Below are 24,652 nucleotides of genomic sequence, written 5' to 3' on the forward strand. Positions count from 1 at the left end.
GAACTAGCGCATTTTGTAAAGGGATGAACACAAAATGCAATTAGTTCCTTTTTCCGACAGCCTGAACTAGTTTTTGAAATGAACTTCCCAAGACTCAGACGAGAAATTATACGCTGCATACTCGGTGCTTTTGTTCTAGAAAAAAATGTGCCAGTACTCACCATGAAGTTGCCACAGTAAGTGCCACACTTTTAACCAGCTCTTTTCTTCTAAAAAAATAAATGTTGACAGTACTGCACTGTGCATACTTAATATACATAATTTCTGCAGATCCCATATGTTTTCCTGGTGTCAGATTTTACTTTTACATGTGTGTGTGCATGCACACACATATTTCTGGTGGATTTAAATCCAGGACAAGATTGCTCAAATACTTTCTGCCTTTAATGAATGGCTGGATCCTAGAGCACAGTCTGAATGGGCACAGTGAAGTAAAATGCTGAAACTCTGGATCAGTGACTGGATGGGAAGACTGGATGAGACCCACCCCCCTTCCTCTCACTCCTGACTTCCATGGAAGAAAGGTGGGGAATATAAATAGAATCATTAAAATAAAAGCCTATTAATAGATGACAGGTTTCTGGAATGGCTAAATTGAATTTTATGTTTCCACGAAAAAGCAGACAAATGATGGAGAGTCGCGAAAAGCAGGAACTTCCTGTTATTGCCCTCTGGAAATGAGATTCACTAATTACTGCACTTGCTGTATAAGGATCATGAACACTCATGCATCAAGTTTGACATGCAATAAATAAGTAGAAGACTCCTTAGCTGGCAGTAAAAGAGTGTGGAGGCAGAAGATGCTGGTGGGTTTGAAACAAACGGGGCAGTATTATTTTAAAGGCTCAAAATTATTTTTCTTTGCCATTTGTACTTCTAAGTGAATAGGTAACGGATTTTTGAAGGACTGGTTCAAGGTGTTGGCCGTTAAAGAGCTACGCAAACTAGGGGACTGCTAAAATGTGAAAAATTGCAATTTTGTGCCCAGTAAATTTACACACACACACACACTTCAAAATGAAGAAAACCTGGTTTTTTTTCAAAATACTGCAATAAGGACATGAGATTTGGTTCACTTTATTTATTTATTTTAATAATCCTCTCGCGTTCCATAATACAAACAATAGGCAGGTTAACATTGGTACTTCTGGTCCTCTTTACGAACTGCTTGTATATCATCAAATTAAAAGACAACATTTTAGGCAAGTTGGAAACTGCAGCCTTTAAAGGCATCACTATGCATTGGAAAACTAACTCTGATGATGGTCTTCTCTTTGACTATGTTAATGTGTAGGTTGTACAGAAATGGGACGGCAATAAGACAAATAGCAAGACGCAGAACCTTATAAAAATGCACCTTAAATCCTTATGGCTGCAATGCAGCATTCAATAAATAACGATACCAATTAACACACTGCTTTGTTATGCAAACTTGATAGAAGATTGCAGCTGTGTACACATTACCGTATTTACGCTGGCTCTACTGCATTCCCACTGCTGGCATTGAAAGCCGAGCGTACATGATGTTAACCGCAATCTATGTGTATCTTGTAGTTTCTTGATAAACGCTCCTATGTGCTTCCCTCAAACCAGATGCCATCCGATTTGAAAACGCAAGCTGCGGTTAAGATGCGTTTTGCGCAGCTCAGACAGCCATTGCGGAAGTGCAGGTGGCAGCTTCCTTGAATGGGAGTCTGAGGGTTGCAGGCACAGGGGAATGAATCGGGCAATGTGCGTTGGGTGAAGACACCGCCGCCCCCTCTCTGGTGTGTACAGAAAGTGCTAGTGTGCCGTAGAAATGGAAAACAAACTTGCTGCATTTGAAGCCACTAATGTGTGCATAGCCTGAAACCAGCTGGAATGGAGTCTTAACTGATACGGTTATTTATTGTTTGCATGCACCTATGAGAATATGTGGTTTTACATGGGACGCGGGCGTCGCTGTGGTCTAAACCAGGCATAGGCAAACTCGGCCCTCCAGATGTTTTGAGACTACAATTCCCATCATCCCTGACCACTGGTCCTGTTAGCTAGGGACGATGGGAGTTGTAGTCCCAAAACATCTGGAGGGCCGAGTTTGCCTATGCCTGGTCGAAACCACTGAGCCTCTTGGGCTTGGCTGATCAGAAGGTCGGTGGTTTGAATCCCCGCGATGGTTGTTGTTGTTGTTTTACTTTATATGGTTTTACAAAGTTCTGGATCTTTTTGCCATTTGCATTATTGTAGGGGGCGGGGCTCTGATGGTGTACAGGTTTGTATCTTTAGAAATGTATGGCACAACTGCAACACAATCAAGGTCCCAAACAGGTCCTGCTAAAACATAGCTGCCCAAACTTTGCATTGGAATGTTGAGGCTCAAATATTCTTATGCATCAGAATGACACTGAGTAAGGAAAGATGACAAGTTTTTTTTAAAAAAAAGAAAAGCCCCACTGAAATGAATGGGAGCTGAGAGAAAGGATCCCTTCTACTGGTTTACTGGGCCTGGAAGATCCTAGCTGGATCCAGTCCTCTGCTATCTACTGCTGTTTAACTTATGGGAATCTCGCCATTAAAAAAAAGAAACTAACCAAGAAAAGGAGGTAGCTAAACGGACATAATTTTCATCTGCTATTAAATTAGAAGGTCACCATAAGCACAATGTTAAAAATCAGGATTTATAAACAGTCAAGTTGGGCTAAGTTTAACTCACTTCATAGTAGTCTGTCTTGCCCAGATGTTAAGGCTTTCTAACACAATTACAGCTATTTGTTTTGCCTCTGTCACCACGGACGGTTGCTACATCATTATGCAAACATGACAAATTCATTTTATTAGTCAAACATTTGAGTTCCACTCAAGTGCACTAAATAAAATCAAGGCTGCACTGGAAGTCAAATAACCCCCGATACCACTGAATTGTAGCTTCAATGGTAATCTTAATTAAATTAAAAAGGAAGACCAGTAATCAGAATCTTTTTTTCTCCCTGAAGCTTATTGGGTTTCTATGCTGCCCACATGATTTTTTTAATTAAAAATGTATTTCAGGTGGTCTAGAATTGTAACTATCCACTCACACCCCAGCATCTGAAGTATGTAGGACAAGAAACCGCCCATATCCAGCATCTCAAACACGTCGGTTGTGAATGTATCAAAATGCATTTCAAAAGTAGCACAAAATAGATTTTAGAAGGTCGTAAGTAAGAAGCCAGCCAAAATCTAAGATATCCAGCTACGGGGTCTGAGATCTGGAAAAGAGCCAATCAGCTGAATTCTGTGTTCACTTGGAACCAATAAACAAGAACTGAAGCCAAATGACCCATTTTAAAAATGGCAGCAGCTGCCCCGCATGTATAAATGCTTCCCTTATATCTCATGTCACACTAGATGAACAGATTTACCCCCCAAATTCCTGAGTGTCATTGTGTTCCTCTGAAATGCACTGCATTCAAGAATTCTAAAAATCCATGTTCCAGCCCCACAAGAGAGCTCACTTTGGGTCCCCCCTCCCCCTTATATACTGTTAGTTAAATTTTCACCCTTAACACTTTTTTTCTGAACCTCTGTTTCAAGAACAACCTACGACTTTTGACGTAGATAACACATTTTAGATTTTTTTTTGTTCATACTGGCCAAAGGATAGCTTTTTAAACAAGAGGTGTTTATTTCTGGTAGGACTCCCTCACTTTGGCCTGCAGGGCATCACACGTCTTCTTAGCGTCCCCAAGCAGCATAGCAGTGTTGGGCTTGTAAAAGATTGGATTGTCCACAGCTGCGTAGCCAACACCTAGAGATCTCTTCATAACAATGACCTGAAATGAGGGACTTGTATTAGATATGGCACAGGTATAAATACTCAGCAACAACACAAAAGAAGGTGGTTGTTTATATAGAGCAACCCCATTGGGGAAAAAATATTTCAATACACATTAACTGTTCTGTTGTCAAGTTGGGGCTAAAGGTTTCCCCCACCCGTTTCAGAAAAGTCGACCAGGGATAACTGCAACACTTTTTGTTTAATCAATACGGGTGTGGCAAGCACCCTATTTTTCGCTCCATAAGACACACCTGACCATAAGACGCACTTAGTTTTTAGAGGAGGAAAGGGAGAAAGCCCCATTTTGGGGGGGATCAGCTCACAGTTGTGCAGCTTCTTTTGCAAAGGGGAAAAGTTCCTTTTTTTGAGGATCAGCTCAAAGTTGTTAAGCTTACTTGCAAAGGGAAAAAAAATCTGTTTTTATGGGGTTCAACTCACAGTTCTGTAGTTTATTTAGGAAAGGAAAGGGAGTCGTTTCTACAGTTTCTAGACAGATAATCTAATCAGCCAGTCACATGTCACTGGGGAAACAAACAGCCTCCATCTGCAGAACCTTCAACAATGGAGGCCTGGGCAAGGGGGCGGGGCCAGAAAGGGACCCAGCGATTGACCGCATATTCGCTCCATAAGACGCACAGACATTTCCCCTTACTTTTTAGGAGGAAAAAAGTGTGACTTATGGAACGAAAAATACGGTAGGTCCAAGAGGAGTTGTGGGACTAGAGTAACAGCAGTCTATATCATCAAGGCACGGATAGCTCCCTGCAGTGGGAGAAAGCAACAATATTCCACTATGTAGTTCCCAATGGGCAGAATAATTTGGAAGACATTCTTCCAGGTGAAACAAATTTCCCCTGCCCTCTCAACAGTGCCTTCTAGCCTGTCCATATTGGAAAAGAGTTCAGGAGAAAGTGGGCAGAAAATTTGTGGTAGCTTGGGGCATAATTACTAAGATGACAGCTTTAAAGAGTTTGAGAAAACATGGAATTTCTGCCACAATGTTTTGGAGCCTACCTGCTTTGCTTTCCAAACTTCTAGAACAGGCATTCCAGCAATGATGGAGTTTGGATCTTCCTGGGCAGCTGAATTAACTGTGTCATTAGCTCCAATGACAAGGACTAGATCAGTTTCTGCATTAAGAATAAAGGGGGGGAGACCACATACAAACACACAAAATTATGAACAGAACTCAATATTCCAACAGTTAGCCGCTTGCATCATAGTAGCATGAAGAGGCAGAAATTTCAATTTATCACATAGAGATATAAAACCAGTACAGGTGGACTTCCCCAAATTAATTATTGGAGAGTGTTAAATTGTTTTTCCTGGAAGCTTAAAAAAATTAGATTAAAATGATAAGGAGCAGCATGGAAATATTAATTTCCAATGCATGCATTTAGTAAGGGAACTGATAACAATGACAGAGTGAGCCAGATAAGAACCTGACATAATTTAGACTGCAAATTTCCATATTGTAATCAAAGTGAAGCATTGTGAGCTAGCATTTTAGAACACACACACAGATGAAAGCAAAAACGGACCAGGGAGTGGCTCTCTCACCTGGGAAGTCTTCATTGATCTCATCCATTTCTAGGACAATGTCGTATGGCACACCGGCTTCTGCGAGTAGCACATTCAGCTGCCCAGGCATGCGTCCGGCGACGGGATGAATACCAAACCTGAGGGTAGTGGGAGAAAGAGGCAATGAAATTATATATGTGGTACATAATAAAATAAATAAAAAGAAAATAGGAAGAAGCTTTAGAACATTGAGTCCATGTAGCTCAGTATTGCCTGCAGCAGGGATTCCCCAAACTTGGGCCTCCAGCTGGTTTTGGACTACAATTCCCATCATCCTGACCACTGGTCCTGCTAGCTAGGGATGATGGGAGTTGTAGTCCAAAAATAGTTAGAGACCCAGGTTTGGGAAACCCTGGTCTACACTGAGTAGCAGAGACTCTCCAGGTTTCTCAGACAGCGGTCTCTCTCCATCCTACCTGGAGATGCTGAGGAATGAATCCTGGGTTCTGCATGCAAAGCAGATGCTCTACCACTGAACTCTTCCCCAACTCTTCTCTTATTAATTATCACAGCACATTATTTGAGTACAACCCCACATGTTAAATATGGAAACCCAAGGCTGAGAGGGTAGGTTAAGAACATAGGAACCCTGATGGGTCAGACCAAAATCCCAGCTAGTCCTGGAAGCAGATCAGCATTCTTCCAACCTGATATTCAGAGGCCTGCGATCTTTGGGACTGGAAAACGCCCATAGCCTTATCCTGTATGTTAGGGATGATTAGGAAAGTGACAGAAAATGTAACTCCAAATAATATGACGGTGCAACCACAACTGGAATAATAGGTAGAGTTCTGGTCACTCAAAAGGGATATTGTAGAGCTAGGAAAGGTTTGCAAAAACCAACAAAAAAGGGTTGGCGTGGTTTCCTAATGACAAAGCAAATAAAGCATTCATTTAGTTTAGGGGGGAAAAGGTGAGTAAGGGAGACATAGAAGTATATGAAATTGTGAATGAAATGGGAAAGAGAAATAGGGTGAGGGGATTTTTTCCTCCCCTCTCTTATATGTAAAATACTAGAACCTGATGTCCTCCAATGAAGCAGAATGGTGAAAGATTTGAGAAAGACAAAAGGAAGTAATTCTTCACAAAGTACATAGTTGAAACGATGAATTTGCAACAAGATGTTGTGGTGGCCAACATGCATTATGTGGACAGATTTAAGGGGATTAGACAATTTTATTGAATTTCATTGAATAAGGCTATAAATGGCTACTATTCATGATTGCTCCAGAAGCAGAGGCAGGCAGCGTGCCACTGAATGTCAGTAGCTAGGAGGCACCAGCAGGAAAGGGCTGAACATTACCCTCATATTCTGCCCATGGGTTTCCCATATGCCTTTGGCTGGCCACTGTGGGAAACAGGATCAAGCATGAGACTTTTCATCTCAGGGTCGTGGGTTCAAGCCCCATGTTGGGCTAAAGATTCTTGCATTGCAAGGGGTGGGACTAACTGACCCTCAAAGTCCCTTCCAACTCTACAATTCTATGATTCTTCTTGTAATAAGGTAAAGGGACCCCTGACCATTAGGTCCAGTCGCAGATGACTCTGGGGTTGCTGCGCTCATCTCGCTTTACTGGCCAAGGGAGTCGGCGTACAGCTTCCAAGTCATGTGGCCAGCATGACTAAGCCGCTTCTGGCGAACCAGAACTGCGCACGGAAAGGCCGTTTACTTTCCCGCTGGAGTGGTACCTATTGATCTACTTGCACTTTGAGGTGCTTTCGAACTGCTAGGTTGGTAGGAGCTGGGACAGAGCAATGGGAGCTCAACCCGTCGCAGGGATTCGAACTGCCGACCTTCTGATCGGCAAGCCCAAGAGGCTCAGTGGTTTAGAGCACAGCACTACCCACGTCCCTCCTCTTCTTGTATGCTTTTGTATAAATGAGTGATTGCTTTAATCATCCAGGTTACTACTAACGGTGTCAATGTGAAGCTGCTGCCTGAACGAGTTTAGATTTGAGTTTAAAATGCTAGGTCTTTTAATTTTATTTGCATACTTTACAACAAAAGCCACAAGCCAATTCAACACTCCAAATTCCTCATGTATAAAACCAGTTCAAAGCAAGATGGGGATTTTTGCCTTTTAAAAAAAAATCCAAATCATGTCACAAAGCTGGCCCTGGGACTATACCAAAGAACTAAGAGCTGGGAGCCACTGATGGGTTTAAAATTTAGCTGAACTTGAAAAGCCTTTCACAAACACCTCAAGGGTAAAAAGTCCTTGTGTGAAAAACCTCTGTCTACAACAATTCAACATGACATAGAGATTTTCTTTAGAGCCCGGATTCTGGCCCAAATAGTGAAGATTTAGCTGCTTCTGGATCAAGTCTCAAATACACAAGGACTGAACTGCTGAATTTATCAAGTTAATGGGGGTGATTGTTGCCATGAAATTATTGAAGAGATTAAACCTGTGGCAAGAAGAGGTGGGCAAGACCACCTGCTTAATTAAGTCCACTTGGGAATTAAAAACATGTTTTTCAGAAGCTTTGCTTTGTATTCCTGGAACACCCTGGCCTGTATTTGAGAAACAGGAGTGAGGAAAGTATAGAGCAGGAGTGAGGAAAGTATAGAGAGGCTTCTCCCCACCTTATATAATTTGTACCACTGTATAGGAAATTTGTCATCGCAGACACACTAGATTTGATTTGCTCTGTCTAAAAGAGGGTTCAACATAAAACTAATACAATGGCAATTATGATGCTCAGTGTTTCTTTATCATACCTAATCCTTAATATGAACATTTCTCCACCATTTTAGCACACCGGCCAAACATTTTCATCAAGCTTTCTACAGAAATGTTGAAAACAAAACAAAGGACACCAATCTTGTGTGAGTACAGTCAAATTAGGCCACAGAAGCATAGGTGTAATTAAGATTTTCTTTTTTCTTTAAGGAGAACTCTTCCCATGCCCAGATCACCTAATTATCTGTGACAACCTGCTTCCAATATTTGATTTTGGTTGTTCAGAGAACTGGGTGAGTTGTGTTTAAGCACATGTCTTAGTGGTGGTCCTGGAAAAGATGGTGGTGATATGGAAGGCCTGGTGTAAGCATATATTATCTGACAGACGGCTACTGAAGGCTCATGTATCTCCCACTGCCCTGCTTCACGTTTCTAGAAAGAATCATTCTGCAGGGTTAAGGTATTGCAACCAAAGCTAGTTTACTTGCCGTATTATGATTGCTCATCACCCAAGCCACTTGAGCATCTAGGGACTAAACAAGGCATGTTATATAGGAGATTCATGAACAGGACCTCCTCAAGGGATAAAAAAATAGAGAGAAATCACAAGCAACTACCGGGAAACACTAAATGAGACATTCCTTTGCCCTATGCTGTTTTGCAACTAAAACCAGTACCTGCAGTGCTTCCTTGCCTTGAGCTAAAGATAAATCAAAGTAGACCTTGTTCTCAGATGTCCTGTGACATGTCTCATTTGGCCCTAAAATTATCAACACAGGAAGTATGTATTCACATGTCTACAGTACTTCCAGGACAGTGTACATTTCATAAAGCTTTATCTGGATTTGTAGCATACTTTTTTCCCTTTTATACATGTATATACATATACTTCCCCTTAATTGAGCATCTCATGGAAATGTTTCTGCAATTTTAAACTAACATCGAAGCAGCAATCAGTTTCCAGCCCTATTTTTAAAAACCATAGTGGCCAGAAACTTGGGGGACGGAAGGGGTAGGGAAGGCTGATAGAAACAGTAGGCTTTTTCCTCACAAAGCATGTTTGCAAACGGCACACAGCCCCAAGGATACTTTAGAGGGAAAGTAACTGCAGTCCTTCTAGCAAAGACCAGATGTAGAATCAGATATACAACAGCAAAACAAATAGGACAAAATATTAAGAAGCTTAAAGGTTCAACCAGTCAGCCACTAAGTAATTCAAGCCATGTGAAACAGTTCTCCTCTTTCCAAAAAAAACCACCCCAAAACCCTGCTGAAGCACAATAATTTTTAGAAGAACTCCAATGTGGATGTCTGTGTTAGAATTCAGGCAATAGATGCAGTTCCCCTGTGTTTCCAATATAAGTTATATCCAAGCAGTTTTTATTACAATGCATCTTTTGGTTGCATGTTCTTACTCATCTCTCTTCTCCCTCCCTCAAGGTTTGGGAGGGACAATTGTTGTTGGTTGCTGTTGTTTAGTCATTTAGTCATGTCCAACTCTTCATGACCCCATGGACCAGAGCATGCCAGGCACTCCTGTCTTCCACTGCCTCCCGCAGTTTGGTCAAACTCATGTTAGTAGCTTTGAAAACACTATCCAACCATCTCGTCCTCTGTCGTCCCCTTCTCCTTGTGCCCTCAATCTTTCCCAACATCAGGGTCTTTTCCAGGGAGTCTTTTCTTCTCATGTGGTGGCCAAAGTATTGGAGCCTCAGCTTCAGGATCTGTCCTTCCAGTGAGCACTCAGGGCTGACTTCCATTTCTGAGTGACCAGAACTCTACCTATTATTCCTAGTGTGGTTGCACCGTTATATTATTTGGGGTTACATTTTCTGTCACTTTCCTAATCATCCCTAACATACATCTTATTTTGTCTTTCTCTCGTCTGGTGTGTTATGAACAGTCACAATTTAAATTTGAGGTCTTGTTGGCAATGTCTTCCTTGGTTAAGAACCAGCAGTGGAAACCAATTTGCATTGTTGTATTGTTCCAAGGGTTAGGACCCAAACCAACAGATTCAAAGAAAGGAGATTCCGACTCAACATTAGGAAGAACTTTCTGACAGTAAGAGCTGTTTGACCGTGAAACAGACTCCCTCAGGAGGTAGTGGACTCTCCTTCATTGGAGGTTTTTAAGCAGAGGTTGGGTGACCATCTGTCAGGGATGCTTTAGCTGTGGTTCCTGCATTGCAGGGGGTTGGACTGGATGACCTTTGAGGTCCCTTCCAACACTAAAATAAAATAATAATAATAATTTATTTATACCCCACCCCTCTGGGCAGCTTTCAACAGAATATTAAAATACAATAGTCTATTGAACATTAAAAGCTTTCCTAAACAGGGCTGCCTTTAGATGTCTTCTAAAAGTCTGGTTCTTAACCAAGGACGCCTGCTTCTTGGGAGAAGAGCAATGACAGGCCTAGACAGCATCTTGAGAAGCAGAGACATCACCTTGCCAACAAAGGTTCGTATAGTTAAAGCTATGGTTTTCCCAGTAGTGATGTATGGAAGTGAGAGCTGGACCATAAAGAAGGTTGATCGCCGAAGAATTGATGCTTTTGAATTATGGTGCTGGAGGAGACTCTTGAGAGTCCCATGGACTGCAAGAAGATCAAACCTCTCCAATCTGAAGGAAATCAGCCCTGAGTGCTCACTGGAAGGACAGATCCTGAAGCTGAGGCTCCAATACTTTGGCCACCTCATGAGAAGAGAAGACTCCCTGGAAAAGACCCTGATGTTGGGAAAGATGGAGGGCACAAGGAGAAGGGGGCGACAGAGGACGAGATGGTTGGATAGTGTTTTCGAGGTTACCAGCATGAGTTTGACGAAACTGTGGGAGGCAGTGGAGGACAGAGGTGCCTGCCGTTCTCTGGTCCATGGGGTCACGAAGAGTCGGACACGACTAAATGACTAAACAACAACAACAAAAGTCTGGTAGTTGTTTTTATCTTTGACGTCTGGTGGGAGGGTGTTCCATAGGGCGGGTGCCACTACCAAGAAGGCCCTCTGCCTGGTTCCCTGTAACTTGGCATCTCGCAGCAAGGGAACCACCAGAAGGCACTTGGCGCTGGACCTCAGTGCCTAGGCTGAACAATGGGGGTGCAGACGCTCCTTCAGGTATACTGGACTGAGGCCGTTTAGGGCTTTAAAGGTCAGCACCAACACTTTGTTTTGTGCTTGGAAACGTACTGGAAACGTACTGGTAGGTCTTTCAGGACCGGTGTTATGAGGTCTCGGCGGCCGCTCCCAGTCACCAGTCTAGCTGCCACATTATATTATATTATTCTCAGTGTTTGTGAAAAACAGCATGCAATTGTTATTTAAACAGCTCAACCATTGTGTACACAGAGTGAACACTCATTGAGCATTACGTGTGAATAGCTGAATGAATATACAACACCCCTGAAACTGCATGTGGAAAACTGTGGGTTTAGAGCTCAGCTATTTTTGTACAGATTGCACACGAATCGAATGCAATGTAGAAACACCCCTGATGCTTCACCGGAAGCAGAGAAGCTTGGGTTGAATGCATTACAGGTTACAAAACTTTTAATCTCTCATTCCGCTTTACAGGTTCCGGTCTCTGGGACCTGTCCTCTGTAAACTCTGGTTCTCATGTATTCCAAGCAAGCACAACACTCCTAAGGATGTTCGTATGTTCTCTCATTCATATCATATTTCTGACGAAAACAGAGAGTGTGTTTCTAGGAAAACTGCCAACCAAGTGGATACTGGGAACAGAGAGAGATTGCACGCACCGGGATAATCAGAGGCAGAGTGGCTAGCAGAGCATGTTACACAGCAAATTTATAACTCTTAGCAGTGCTCAGAAATGCTATTGAGCAAGCAAGAGATCGGCATCGAGCAGATGTAGCTTACTAGGATCACTTATGTCTCAGAAATTTTGGCAGAAGCTATTTGCACATAAGATTATTAATTAAATTACAGCAGACAAATTCTGTGACGGGTTGGACGCATGAACTTCCATTGTGTCAGGGCAGTGAAAGCCTATTATTTCCAGCTTTTTACAATAAGGACCTCTGGCAGTATTCCAGTTGGGCAGCCTCGCGCACACACCAGTGGGGCTTCTCCACTGCTGAGTTGTAAAAATAAATAAATAAATAAATAACACCCCTAAAGAACGTCCTGTGCATCTGCCAAATTTGTAGCCAGAACTGGAGCCCCATCCAATGATAAGCTAAGCAAAGGAAGAGTTTGAACTGTGGTTAAGTTTAAGCACATTTTAGAGAAAGGCTGGAAATAGCCCCACTTTTTGAGGAAGTTGTCCTTGTGAAGCTAGAGACAGAGTCTTTGGCCACATCCATACTATGCATTAAAAGCACAAACTACCCCAAGAAGGAGCACATCATGTTCTCTGCCAGAGGTACTACCCCTCCTCTAACAGTTGATACACTTCAGTGCTGCTAACGCAGCGAAAACACAGTTTGGGGAGTGTGAGGAATGCTGGAACGGAACTTGTGAGTAGAGATCTTTAGTGCATCTACTTATGGGCCAAGATGGAAGCAGGGCATGTCCGGAGGTGCAGCAACTTTCCAGAAGTTAAGCAAGTCCAATCTGTGGTCCAGGCACTTCCTGTGCAGAAGGAACACCAGGGCACACTGTGTGGCCTACCCTGAATTCCCTGGAGGAAAGGCAGGATTCCCTGTGTAATAATAAATTAAAAAACAAAGCACAGTCCTTATCACAGCTGTTAGACCTAACTGCCAAGCCACCTTGGGTGCTGTGTATAGCAGAAAAGTCAGGGAGAAGTTTCCTATAAATAACTAACTGAACAACAGAGTTTTGCAACTCCTTGTATGCAACGTGTAGACCCAGGAGAAGGAGAACTGTGAAAGGATTTACAGCTCTTTGCGGAAGCTTCTGATATCCCTGGAGTAGAACTGCATCGCAATGTCCAAATAGTCATGTGTATTTTAGGGTACAGGGCTTGGCTATGGTGGAGTGGTACAAACAGTTGTTAATTAAGCTGTGTTCTGGAGCTGCGAGACACTAAACCTTTGACTTACATGGTTTGTGGTGTTTATCTTATGCCTTCAGTGGGGCATATTTACATTCTGCAGTTTAAGTACTCGGATGGGGGGTGGATACTGTTTGTGATAATACTTGTTCACCTGTTCTCAACGTTACATGAATTCTAAATTCTAGAAGTGGCATTTAGTAGGCTGAATTAGTGAAATGTTTCAGTGTTTCAAACAAGACATATAACATATTATGAAGAACATTAAATTGAGTGAAAATAGTTTACACAGACTATTTAAAAGAATCCTAAACGGTACCGTAAACTAAAAAAGGAGCTTTCTGGGCCCTAATATATTAATGGTGCAGAGCCAACAAAAGTCAGCATGGTTCCATAGAGACTTGAGTTCAAATCCCAACTCCCATGCATGCAGTGGAACGGATGAATGATGGTGTTGCTCACACCAGAATTCCCAGTCTGCAAAAATGGAAACAGTGACCTGCCTTATAGAACCGGGAATTGCATGAAATATTACTCCCTACCAAGAGCTCAATAAGAGCCTGAGATCAGATCCAGAATCTGGTTTTGAAGAACGACATAGGCCCTGGGAATGAACTTGGAACAGATGCAGAGCACACTTTCCTTTGTAAAAATGCCAGAGCTGCCCTGTTGAATCAGGTCAAAAAGCCAATCTAGTTGGGCAACTTGTTTACCCCAGTAGCCAACATACATCAGAAGAGTCCTGCTGAATGGGGTCAAAAGCTCATCTAGTCCAGCATCGTGTTCTCACTGTGGCCAAGCAGATGCCTGTGTGAAGCCTGCAAATGGGACACGACCACAGTGCTCTCCCTACTTGGGATTCACAGTATAATGCCTACAACAGTTCACCTCTAAGAACTCACAAATAGACCTATGCAGAATTAGATAAACTAACAAGAAGGATTCAAAACCGGCGAGACCAGAAATTCACGGAAGACTGGAGTAAATTTACGGACTATTTGAAAAGTAATTGTGAAGAACAGACGACGTTTGTAGGGTTGCAAGAAGTTTTGTGAGGAGTATTATTAGAAGTATTGTAAAAATGGACAAGGGGAGGATGATTTGTTAAGAGATGTAAAGGCAATATAAAGTTAAGAAATGCATAAGAAGTGGTTAAAACGGTGGATCATCAGAGGTGCTGATGGAAGGCTAAAAAGATTGTATAAGTGATAAGTTTTGTGGTATATTTTATAATTTATATGTTAAAATTAATAAAAAATATTATAAAAAAGAACTCACAAATAGACCTGAAAACCCCCTTTTCTGTTGTTGGAGACATGCTATGACCCCCTTTCCCATCCTTGTTCAGTGTGATTCTTGTCCCAAGCCCATGGGTGGCGATGGCAGTAGTGGGTGTTTGTTTGTTGCTGCCTTGACGGATGATTCTGGGAGTCAGTGTACCTGCTCTCTATTTGTCACATACCATTAGCTTCCCCTTCCAGGAATGCAAGGCTGGAAATGATGCCTCCCCAACTAAAGGGTAATTTTCTGATGCTTCAATTCCAATTCCACTTTTGCTTTGTTAAAAACTTCCGTGACTTCAATGGGACTTGGTTGCAAGCAACTGTGCTCTTAAGATCACAACCTTGGTGGATGGTCGCTGCTTGCTGCTCTGCTTTCATCATTCAATTACCGTATTTTTCGCTCTATAACACGCACCCGACCATAACACGCACGTAGTTTTTAGAGGAGGAAAATCCGTAGGCATGCCACCCGTAGGCATTCCCTCCATAACACGCACAGACATTTCCCCTTACTTTTTAGGAGGAAAAAAGTGAGTGTTATGGTGCAAAAAATACGGTAATACCAGCATCTAGTGCAACAACCATCTCAAAATAAAAGAACAGCACAGGCAGAGGTTTGCTACCACCTCACTTTGAACCCAGTGCTTATTGAAAGAGCCTGCTCATGTATTTGCCTGCAAGTTATTTAGCCATTAGGCTTCCGGCAAAAAATCAACCCAAGGGGGGAAAATGTCTTTGGAAACGCTTCCTTGAGAAACACAGCACATCCATCACCAAGATACTTACTGTATTACGCAGTAAGATACAGACAGGGAGAAAACAGCAGGAACTTATGTTACAGGCACATATTTATTATTTTTTTGCCTGGTTTTAGTAATACGTTAAAGATGCAACCCTGCTGCAAAGGAAAACCTTATGTCCAATGGTGATGTTAGGAAATGCTGTTTCCCTCCCAAAATCTCTCCTACGCTTCTGAGTCGCACGTCTCAGTATTAACATTACATGTTACACAATCTCTGAGGGTTTTTTGTTTCTTTTCTGGAACATGTTATGGCTATGCGCAAGGCTCACCAAAATCACAGCGTCTCTGAATCACAGACATCAGGCGTGCCATCAGGATGACAGATGCAATTTTTTCTTGGCGCAGCACAGGTATTATACATTGATGACCATCGCATGACTGTGCTGGCATTTATTTGTCACAGATGTGCAGGCAATGCCACCGCATCTGGGACGCAGCGCTGTCCTGAGGCTCTGTGGGGCCGGCAGGAAGTGCGGGGCAAGCAGCTGCACTCAATGAATGCCATGGGTGCACCAGAACGTGATGAAAGACCCAACATGCCGCAAACAGTAAATACAGACTTCTTTCATATAAATCCCTCCAGGTAACTGCTGTGGCAAACGCTTGCCAAAATGGGCTCTAGCATCTACTCCATTCGCATTTATTCTGTACAGAGCTGACGCAGAAAGGAAAGTCTTTAGTGCTTTGAGGTTTTAAAAAGGAAGAAAATGGGGTGGGGGGGACTTAAACACTAGCTCACACAGGAGCCAAAGGGAAAGAAAAGGTGGGGGGGGGGAGAGAGAGAGAGAGAGAGAGAGAGAGAGAGAGAGAGAGAGAGAGAGAGAGAGAGAGAGAATAGCTTTGTTTTGTTAAAAATTTGTTTTGTTAAAAATTGGTGGGCCACACTCCTGGTGTTATAAAGTGATTGTGGCTTAGAACACAGCAGCAAGCATGGTCATGCTACACCTGAAATGTCAGAATTATCCCTAAATAATGGCAACACCCATTATGTATTAATTGTTGGAAGATCCAACAGCAGCTCCATGTTTCAAAGGAATTCAATGGGCAGCGCAAGCAGTTCTGGCATTTTAAGCATCAATCCACATTCACCCAAATGAAAAAGTGGTCAACAATAATGCCATCATGCCCCCCATTCCAAATGATTATCTATGGAAGGCAGCGTCCATGCGGTATTAATACACACACCACAAACAAGCAGAGGATTACAAAAACCATCGTGTTGTTCCAGAAATTAAGAACCACAGAACTAATTTAATAACAGAAGACCTAATCAAACAAAGCTCAAGCCAGCTAAGCCTTAGATTTCAAATACACCAATTTAAAACTCTTTAGGGCCACATCATCATTTGTGAGAAAACCATCTAGCATAGATGAGAAAGGCCAGCAGAGAAAAATCAATTTGCATCCCACCACCAGAAAGTTAATCTCTCATTTGCCAATATATTTGATCACACTTGGGAGCAGGCATACAAGGAGCTGCAAGGCTGAATGGTGAAGTTAGATAACTTACTCCCAAGTTGTTTCTGGTTCTACACAGTGCTTTTCTTCTAGAAAAAAATGTGCCGGTACTCACCGTGAAGTTGTTACAGTTAAGTGCCACACTTTTAACCAGTGCTGGGGGTGGTACTGCATACCCCTGAGTACCCCCAGGAAACAATGAGCTGGTTCTACAGGTGAATACCAGCACCTCAAATTGGGCTTAAAACCCCAATTTACAACACAGGATGCACATGTTCATATTATAAACAAACAAACATTGGGTAGAAAAAAATAGCCTTAACTGATTTTCTTTAAACTCTTGACTTACTTCGAAAGAGTGGGCTCTAGGGTATATTTATTTCATAAAATTTCCATGCCACCTGCTTGTAAACAGCAAAAGAAAACCTCAAAACCACTAAAAAAAGCTCATGTGTGTTTGTGTGTGTTTATGTATAGATAAGATACTGAAGGAGAGAGCTGTTCCCCTAACACAGTAGCTACATTGGGATGGTTACATCTTGGCTTAATAAGCCAAAATATGAACAAGTCTCATGGCCCCAAGTGCAGCTGCTTTGATGCTACCCTGCATGAATGGGAAATAAGCCAGGAAGTCTTCAACAAACTATAAACAGCTCCCAAACAGGGTAGAGTATGAAACCATGGGGTAAATCCGGCTTCATGCCTTCACTTGTCAGGAAGCCACTGACCACAGTTCCCTGGTTCCTGTTAAGGGACGCAGGTGGCGCTGTGGGTTAAACCACAGAGCCTAGGGCTTGCCAATCAGAAGGTCGGCGGTTCGAATCCCCGCAATGGGGTGAGCTCCCGCTGCTCGGTCCCTGCTCCTGCCCACCTAGCAGTTTGAAAGCACACCAAAAAGTGCAAGTAGATAAATAGGTACCACTCCGGTGGAAAGGTAAACGGCGTTTCCGTGCGCTGCTCTGGTTTGCCAGAAGCGGCTTAGTCCTGCTGGCCACATGTACGCCAGCTCCCTCAGCCAATAAAGCAAGATGAGCTCTGCAACCCCAGAGTCAGCCACGACTGGTCCTAATGGTCAGGGGTCCCTTTACTATGGTTAATTGAATATTGCCTCATTTCCTGGCTTCTGTGAGGAAGAAGTGAAGGAACTGCATGCAGTACAGCAAGGGTTCTTCAGCTGGAAATACAATCGTCTCAATGAGGCTGCTTAATCATCAAAACCTCTTTGTGGTTTTCAAAACAATAAAACCACCTGATCCTCTGTGCATTATTTCCCTTCCCAGTCAAAAAATACTCACCTGACATGCTTGCCTTGTTCCTTCAGCATTTTCACTAAGTCAGCAATTGGATATTGAGCCTTTGCTGCACAAAGACCATAACCTGCAGAGAAGCAGAAAAGCCCAGATGCTGTGAAGTGCTTTACCAATGTCTCATGTATTTGCCAGGTTAACTGATGGACACGGAGAGAAACACACAAACTAAATTAACCACGCTGGCTGTCTTTACTTTCCCATGTAACCAGTCTTCAACCAGAGAAACTTCTATTATGTGATGGTTAGGTTTTTTGTTTTAGTACAGGTGATAATGAAATGATCGGCCCCAATAACAGTGGATACTGCTGCTAACTGGGAAGTATAATTTATGACACCCAGGCTAAAATTCCCATCACTTTTGACACTTTTGACAAGCTACAGTTCCCTGGGTTCTTTGAGGGAAGCCATGTGCTTGAAATGTATGGTGTGGGTATTGCCTGAATGCAGCAAGTAATACAAGGAATGATAGGGAGAGAACCCAAACACTTAAGATTATTTATTCATGGAAATGCAACTATCTGACTTTTAGAAGACATCTGAAGGCAGCCCTGTTTTAAAGGATTGGTGTTTTATCATGTTTTTAATATTCTGTTGGAAGCTGCCCAAAGTGGCTAGGGAAACCCAGCCAGATGTGCGGGGTATAAATAATAAATTATATTTATTGTTGTTATTGTTATTTCATTTTAATAAGGCACTGGGCACTAGGTGTGGATATGAAGTTAGGTTGGTAACAGTATTGGCTTGGCCACTGTCTTCCACAATTTGTATTACAATAGCAGAGCAAATGTTCTTAATTTACGGATACTGTTCATCACATAGAATCTGGTTCTCATGGCACAGGTTACAAAAGCAGTAGTCATGAGCAGCAGCTTCAGTTTTACCAGGAGTGATGATGATGTTGTTGGCTTCCTTTATCATGTCAACAGCGCTGTCCACATTCACTTCTGTATGCGTGCCGGTTATTTCCATGGGTTTCCCACCAGCTGTCGAAGTAGTGCCATACCCCCCAAGGATCACGTTAGCAAGAGACCGATTCATGGCCTAGGGGAGGCGAAAACAAAAACCCTGAATGCTTTAAACAAGTTGTCTTTTAAAAATCAAACGCAACGAATACAGTTTTGTGAAGAAAAACTTCAGCATTTATTATTATTATTATTATTATTATTATTATTATTATTATTATTATTATTTTAAGTTCTCCCTCTGTGGCTTTCTCCAAGTTTTTATTTCCAAGAGTTGTCTAAGCCTCAAGGTGACACCATGATGCAATATCAAACATGAGTCTCTCCCAAAGGCAACAGACGGCAACAAAGTTCAGGTCCTTGGAAGATGCAAGGAGACAAATAACATCATGGACTAGGAAAGATGAAAAAGTTGAAGATGAACTGGAAACAATGCTAACCTCCTATTAATTTAAAAAGACGAAACAGGAGGGGGGGTGAGAAAGAGCTAACAGTCTTGCTGTACAGTATAGGCCACCAGTACAATTTAATGTCTACAAGAAGTTCCAGATGCATTAGTGATTCATTCATGCAGATTTGCTGCCACGCAGTGGCCATCCAAGTTATACCCTTAATGTTACTTAAAATAAAATAAAAAACCTGCAGGTTGCAAGCAGAGTCATTTTAGTTCTCTCCCTAAGCGAAACAGAATATGTTTGAGTTTCTGTGAACAGTACATCGATGTGTAACATTTTAAGTAACGAAAAGTTAGCCAAGCAAAAATAAATAAAGAGAAACCACCCTGGCTGCATGCCTAGCAACTAAGGAACAGCTTCAAATGCATGGTATACTGTAAAAGTAAAGGGAACCCTGACCATTAGGTCCAATCATGACCGACTCTGGGGTTGCAGCGCTCATCTCGCTTTACTGGCCGAGGGAGCCGGCATACAGCTTCCAGGTCATGTGGCCAGCATGACTAAGCGGCTTCTGGTGAACCAGAGCAGCGCACGGAAACATCGTTTAACTTCCCGCTGAAGCGGTACCTATTTATCTACTTGCACTTTGATGTGCTTCCGAACTGCTAGGTTGGCAGGAGCAGGGACCGAGCAACAGCAGCTCACCCCGTCATGGGGATTCGAACCGCCGACCTTCTGATCGGCAAGTCCTAGGCCCTAGGTTTAACCCACAGCGCCACCCGCGTCCCTTGCATGGTATACTACATCAGTATAAATACCATGTTCATGAGTCCTGGTTTCAGAGCTTTTAGGATATAATGTGCTTTAAGGATTTAAAAGACAGAATCAGTACAGTGGTACCTCGGGTTACATATGCTTCAGGTTACAGACTCTGATAACCCAGAAATAGTGCTTCAGGTTAAGAACTTTGCTTCAGGATAAGAACAGAAATCATGGTCCGGCAGCACAGCGGCAGCAGGAGGCCCCATTAGCTAAAGTGGTGCATCAGGTTAAGAACAGTTTCAGGTTAAGAACGGACCTCCAGAACGAATTAAGTACTTAACCCGAGGTACCACTGTACTCTGAATTGGGCAAACAGCTACAAAAGAAAAAGAGCCATGGGGAGAAACCAGGGTGGGTGGAAAATGACATGAATGAACAAGTTAAAAACACAAAGACTGAAGTTACAACACAAAACTTTTACACACACACACACACACACACACACACACACAGATTCAGTCTTCTCAGCGTATTGACGGGAGAAAGCACATGTCTACGTTTTCCTTACCACACACATGATATAAGACAGGATGGCACCAGAAGAGCCAATAAGCGCGCCCACAATTGTTAGCAAGTTGTTGTTGAGCAGGAATCCTTCAGCACAGAGTGCCCAGCCAGAATAGCTGTTCAGTACAGTAATGACGACGGGCATGTCAGCCCCGCCTATGGCTGCTGTTAAAGTGACACCCTGTGGAATGGAAATGAAACCAATAAATGAAAAGCATTTATGGCGTATCAATTCTGCTCAAAACCATTCTGAATGATCTCCACAGCCCTTTCCTTTTGAAGTGTATCTAAATTATTCACCAAGGCCATTGAAATACCATGCCAAGACCAAACCATTGTTTTTGTAACTGTTATGCAATTCTATATATATAATATATGAAGCAGCCTCCCTAAACCACTGGAATTTCACCCAACATTGCTTTCAAGTCTGACTTTACAAAAAGAACTGGACCAAACTCAAGAACTTTGTGTATCTTTAAGCCAGGGGTAAGCACACTTTTTCAGCAGGGGGCCAGTCCACTGGCCCTCAGACCTTGTGGGGGGCAGGACTATATTTTGGAAAAAAATATGAACGAATTCCTATGCCCCACAAATAACCCAGAGATGCATTTTAAATAAAAGGACACATTCTACTCATGTAAAAACACGCTGATTCCCAGACCATCCTCAGGCCGGATTTAGAAGACGATTTGGCAGGATCTAGCCCCCGGGCCTTAGTTTCCCTACCCATGCTTTAAGCCAACAAATGTTGTTTCAAAAAAACCAAAGGAATGGGTGGACAGCCTTTTTTTTTTTTTTGGTCAAGGTCTGCATTCCCTCAGAGGTAATCTCCTGGGGGTCGCACATCACAGTGGGTGGGGTCAAAGCCCAAACAGAGCGGGTCTACTCCCTCCCTTCCCTATTTCATTTCTCCCACCTTCACATCAAATTAGGTCAAGGAGCACAGGTGGCTAAACTGTGGAATAAAAAGATACCACACTGATTTCTTTGCATTGCTCTGTCTGGAAACTTTAGGGTTCTCCATAACCATATAACTGGCTGGCTTATAACCACTACCTTACTTCAACTTTGTAGGAGTTCAGCACGCCTAGTAATAAATGTGATTTTTCTGAATCAGAGTTTACAGTTTGGCATTTTCACTAGCACGGCATTCCAAATCACCCCCTTCAAATCCCATGCTCACCATAACAGCAGATAGAGCAGACACAGACCCTAGACAGGTCAGTCCAGTTGTGTAACTAGGATCAATCATGTAGGGAATCATTCCTCCCACACTTGCAGTGAGTAAGCCGGCATTCAGTAAATGCCGGCCTGGTAAGAGGAGGGGGGCAGAATTCAGGATACCTGCAGTAATTAAATAAGGAAGGAAGGAAGGAAGATCTTTCAATTCCTAGAATGGGCAACTTTAGAAAATCAGCAGCTTTAGGAGGAGGCAGAAGCCCACAGACCCAATATCAAGTTCCTCTTCTATTTCCATCTGCTCTACACTACTTTTGGCCCAATATCAACTCCATCTTCCATGGGCAACATCAACAGGAATCAATAGGATTCCAGAAGCAATGAAATAGTAGGCCTGAAACAGATGTGGATAACATTGCTGAACTACAACTCCCATCAGTCCCAGCAAGCATGGCCAATGGCCAGGGGTGATGGGAGTTGCAGTTCAGCAACACCTAGAAGCCCAATGGTTCTCCAAACCTGGCCCATAGCATCTTCCAATTATATACTTCAAACAATGAGCATAAGAAATGCTTTGACTGATCAAACCTATGGTCCATCTAGTACGGCATTCTGCTTCCAAGTACGGGCAGCTATGTGTCATGGAAAGTTCATAGGTGGGACATGAAGTAATAGCCACAGCCCACTGTACATCTCCCAGAAAACAAGATACACCGCAGATAACCCTCATGTTAATTGCATGAAGGGGCCAAGAATGTGCCAATTTTTAGACCCATCCCCCCAAATCTAAGGCTGCTCTCACCCCCCTCCATTGCAATGTTGGGGCATAATGTCTGAAGCAGGGTGCATCCCCTAAACACACAAGCTCTCTGCAAAACTTAAAACCCAGATCACCGAGAAAATGTATTGTGTAGGGAGGCTCTGTGTATCAAGCAGGCTTTCCACTTCAGATGTTATGTCCCAGCAGTTTATTATTCCAGGCTCCCATGAGAAAGGCGCCTCAGGTACCTCAAGCAAAGAATCAGAAGCTGCTGTGTGGGTCAACCAAGAAATGCTGGACTGGCAACAAGCCCCACCCCCAGGCCCTGATTCAGCAGCTGGTAAATCTCTACAGCAGGGTTGGGGAACCTGTGGCCCTCCAGATATTGCCAGGCGCCAACTCCTATCTGTTCCAGAAAGCACGAACAATGGTCAGGAATTATGCAAGTTATCGTCCAACAACATCTGGAAGGTTGCAGGTTCCTCATCCCTGCCCTAGATGTCAGGAAGAATGGCTCTATCACAGCCGTACATGTTAGCTTTCTATCTGCAAGTGAATCTCTTATATGTGAAAATGTATTCGATCAACTTGAGTCTACACCTGCAGTCTGATATGGATACAGGACACAGGCTTACCACCTGAGCCAAAACCAAACCAAAGAGGAATGGCATGCACACATGCATACTAAAGAGTATGCAATCATGTGTACAAAGATGGATAGAATATGCCAAGGGACAGGAAGGGAAGGAAAAGGAAAAGAAGCAAATTTACCTTGGAGCTTTCCATAAGCGACGAGAGAGCCGCTGAAGGTTACACCTCCGATATATGTGCCAAGGTAAGCCACAATCTTGGTGAGATTTGCAGCTGCATCAGTATCAAAGTGAGGATACTCAATCATGTATTCAGCAATGCAGGTGAGGACAGCAGCCAGGCCAACCAAGCTGTGGAAAGCAGCCACTAACTGAGGTAAATCCGAAATCTGGATACGTTTGGCAATTGTCAGACCTGTCAAGGCAAAAGTAGTAAACCATCCGATGCTGTGGTGTGTAAAGAGGAAGCTGTCCCTCAATGCAGGAATGTCTAAGAGACAGCATGCACTACAATACAAAAGCTTATTCACCATTAGCACAAACATGCAGTCTCTGGTTTGTATTTCAAGTCAAAAAATAGTAATAATATAGGAAGTGCTGGACACAACTGCAAGAAGGCCAGCAATGGCCAATATGGTCCCATCCAGATGTTGGGCTGCAAGTCCCATCAGCCTCAGCCAGTGTGGTCAATTGTCAGGGATGATGGGAGCTGTAGTCCAACAACATCTGGAGGGCATCATACCTGATCTAAGCAAAGTCAGCACCCATTATCCAAGAAACTAAGGAGCTTCCCCCCCCCCCAATTATTTTCTACTCCTGACTTCAAACACCTCTACAATTTCATGGACTGTGTCCTTTAACTCTGATGATGGCTCTTACTTGCCTTGACAGAGCATATAAAGCATGTTGTTTGATCTGCATACCACCCTTCATCCAAATATCACTGCACGGTTCACAACATAAAAATACAAAATGAGAACACAAAATACATAATAAAATGGTAAAAACAAATCAATAACCCCTCTCCCACAAGCACATTTAAAAGACTACACAACGTTTCAAAGGCCTAGTTGTAGAGAAATGTTTTCCCCTGGTGTCTAAGAAATACTTAATGAAGGCACCAGGCAAGCCTCCCTAGGGAGTGCATTCCACAAATGGGGAGCTACCACAGAAAAGGCCTGTTCCTGTGTTGCTGTCCTCTGGGCCTCTTGTGGAAGAGGTACATGAAGAAAGGCCTCAGGTGATGACCACACGGTCCAAGCCAGTTCATATGGGAAAGAAAGTTCTTGATGTATTGTGGCCCTGAGCCATTTAAGGCTTTATAGGTCAAAACCAGCACTTTGAACTGGCTTCAAAAACTAACTGACAACTGGTGCAGTCAGACCAGGATTAGTGTAATATGCTCAAAATGAACTGAGGAACTATAAAGAAATATAAGAAACACATGTCAAAGTATTGTGAAGGTTGGCGCCAGCTCAAAGCATGAGGGGGTTCTAGTAGGCCCCATATCTTCTGCTGGTGGTGGGCCCTGCTGGACTGCCTAATG

The 24,652-nt window shown here is 43.0% G+C and overlaps 1 protein-coding gene across 3 annotated transcripts in view; it reads right to left on the reverse strand.

Moving 5' to 3' along the window:
* Window positions 1–1,076: 1,076 nt before the first annotated feature.
* The window catches only part of NNT (nicotinamide nucleotide transhydrogenase), a 55,835-nt gene continuing 32,259 nt past the window's right edge, over window positions 1,077–24,652 (reverse strand). For all 3 annotated transcript variants that reach the window (XM_081929621.1, XM_081929622.1, XM_081929623.1), the window contains exons 15-22: window positions 23,288–23,521; window positions 21,761–21,921; window positions 20,579–20,758; window positions 18,773–18,932; window positions 17,877–17,958; window positions 5,357–5,475; window positions 4,811–4,926; window positions 1,077–3,791 (exon numbers count right to left, since the gene is read on the reverse strand). In XM_081929621.1, the coding sequence (XP_081785747.1) occupies window positions 3,642–3,791; window positions 4,811–4,926; window positions 5,357–5,475; window positions 17,877–17,958; window positions 18,773–18,932; window positions 20,579–20,758; window positions 21,761–21,921; window positions 23,288–23,521 (1,202 nt within the window). In that variant the 3' untranslated portion in view covers window positions 1,077–3,641. The remainder of the gene's footprint in view (window positions 3,792–4,810; window positions 4,927–5,356; window positions 5,476–17,876; window positions 17,959–18,772; window positions 18,933–20,578; window positions 20,759–21,760; window positions 21,922–23,287; window positions 23,522–24,652) is intronic.

The sequence above is a fragment of the Podarcis melisellensis genome, assembly GCF_964234715.1.
Source record: "Podarcis melisellensis genome assembly, chromosome: 11".
NCBI classification, from domain to species: domain Eukaryota; kingdom Metazoa; phylum Chordata; class Lepidosauria; order Squamata; family Lacertidae; genus Podarcis; species Podarcis melisellensis.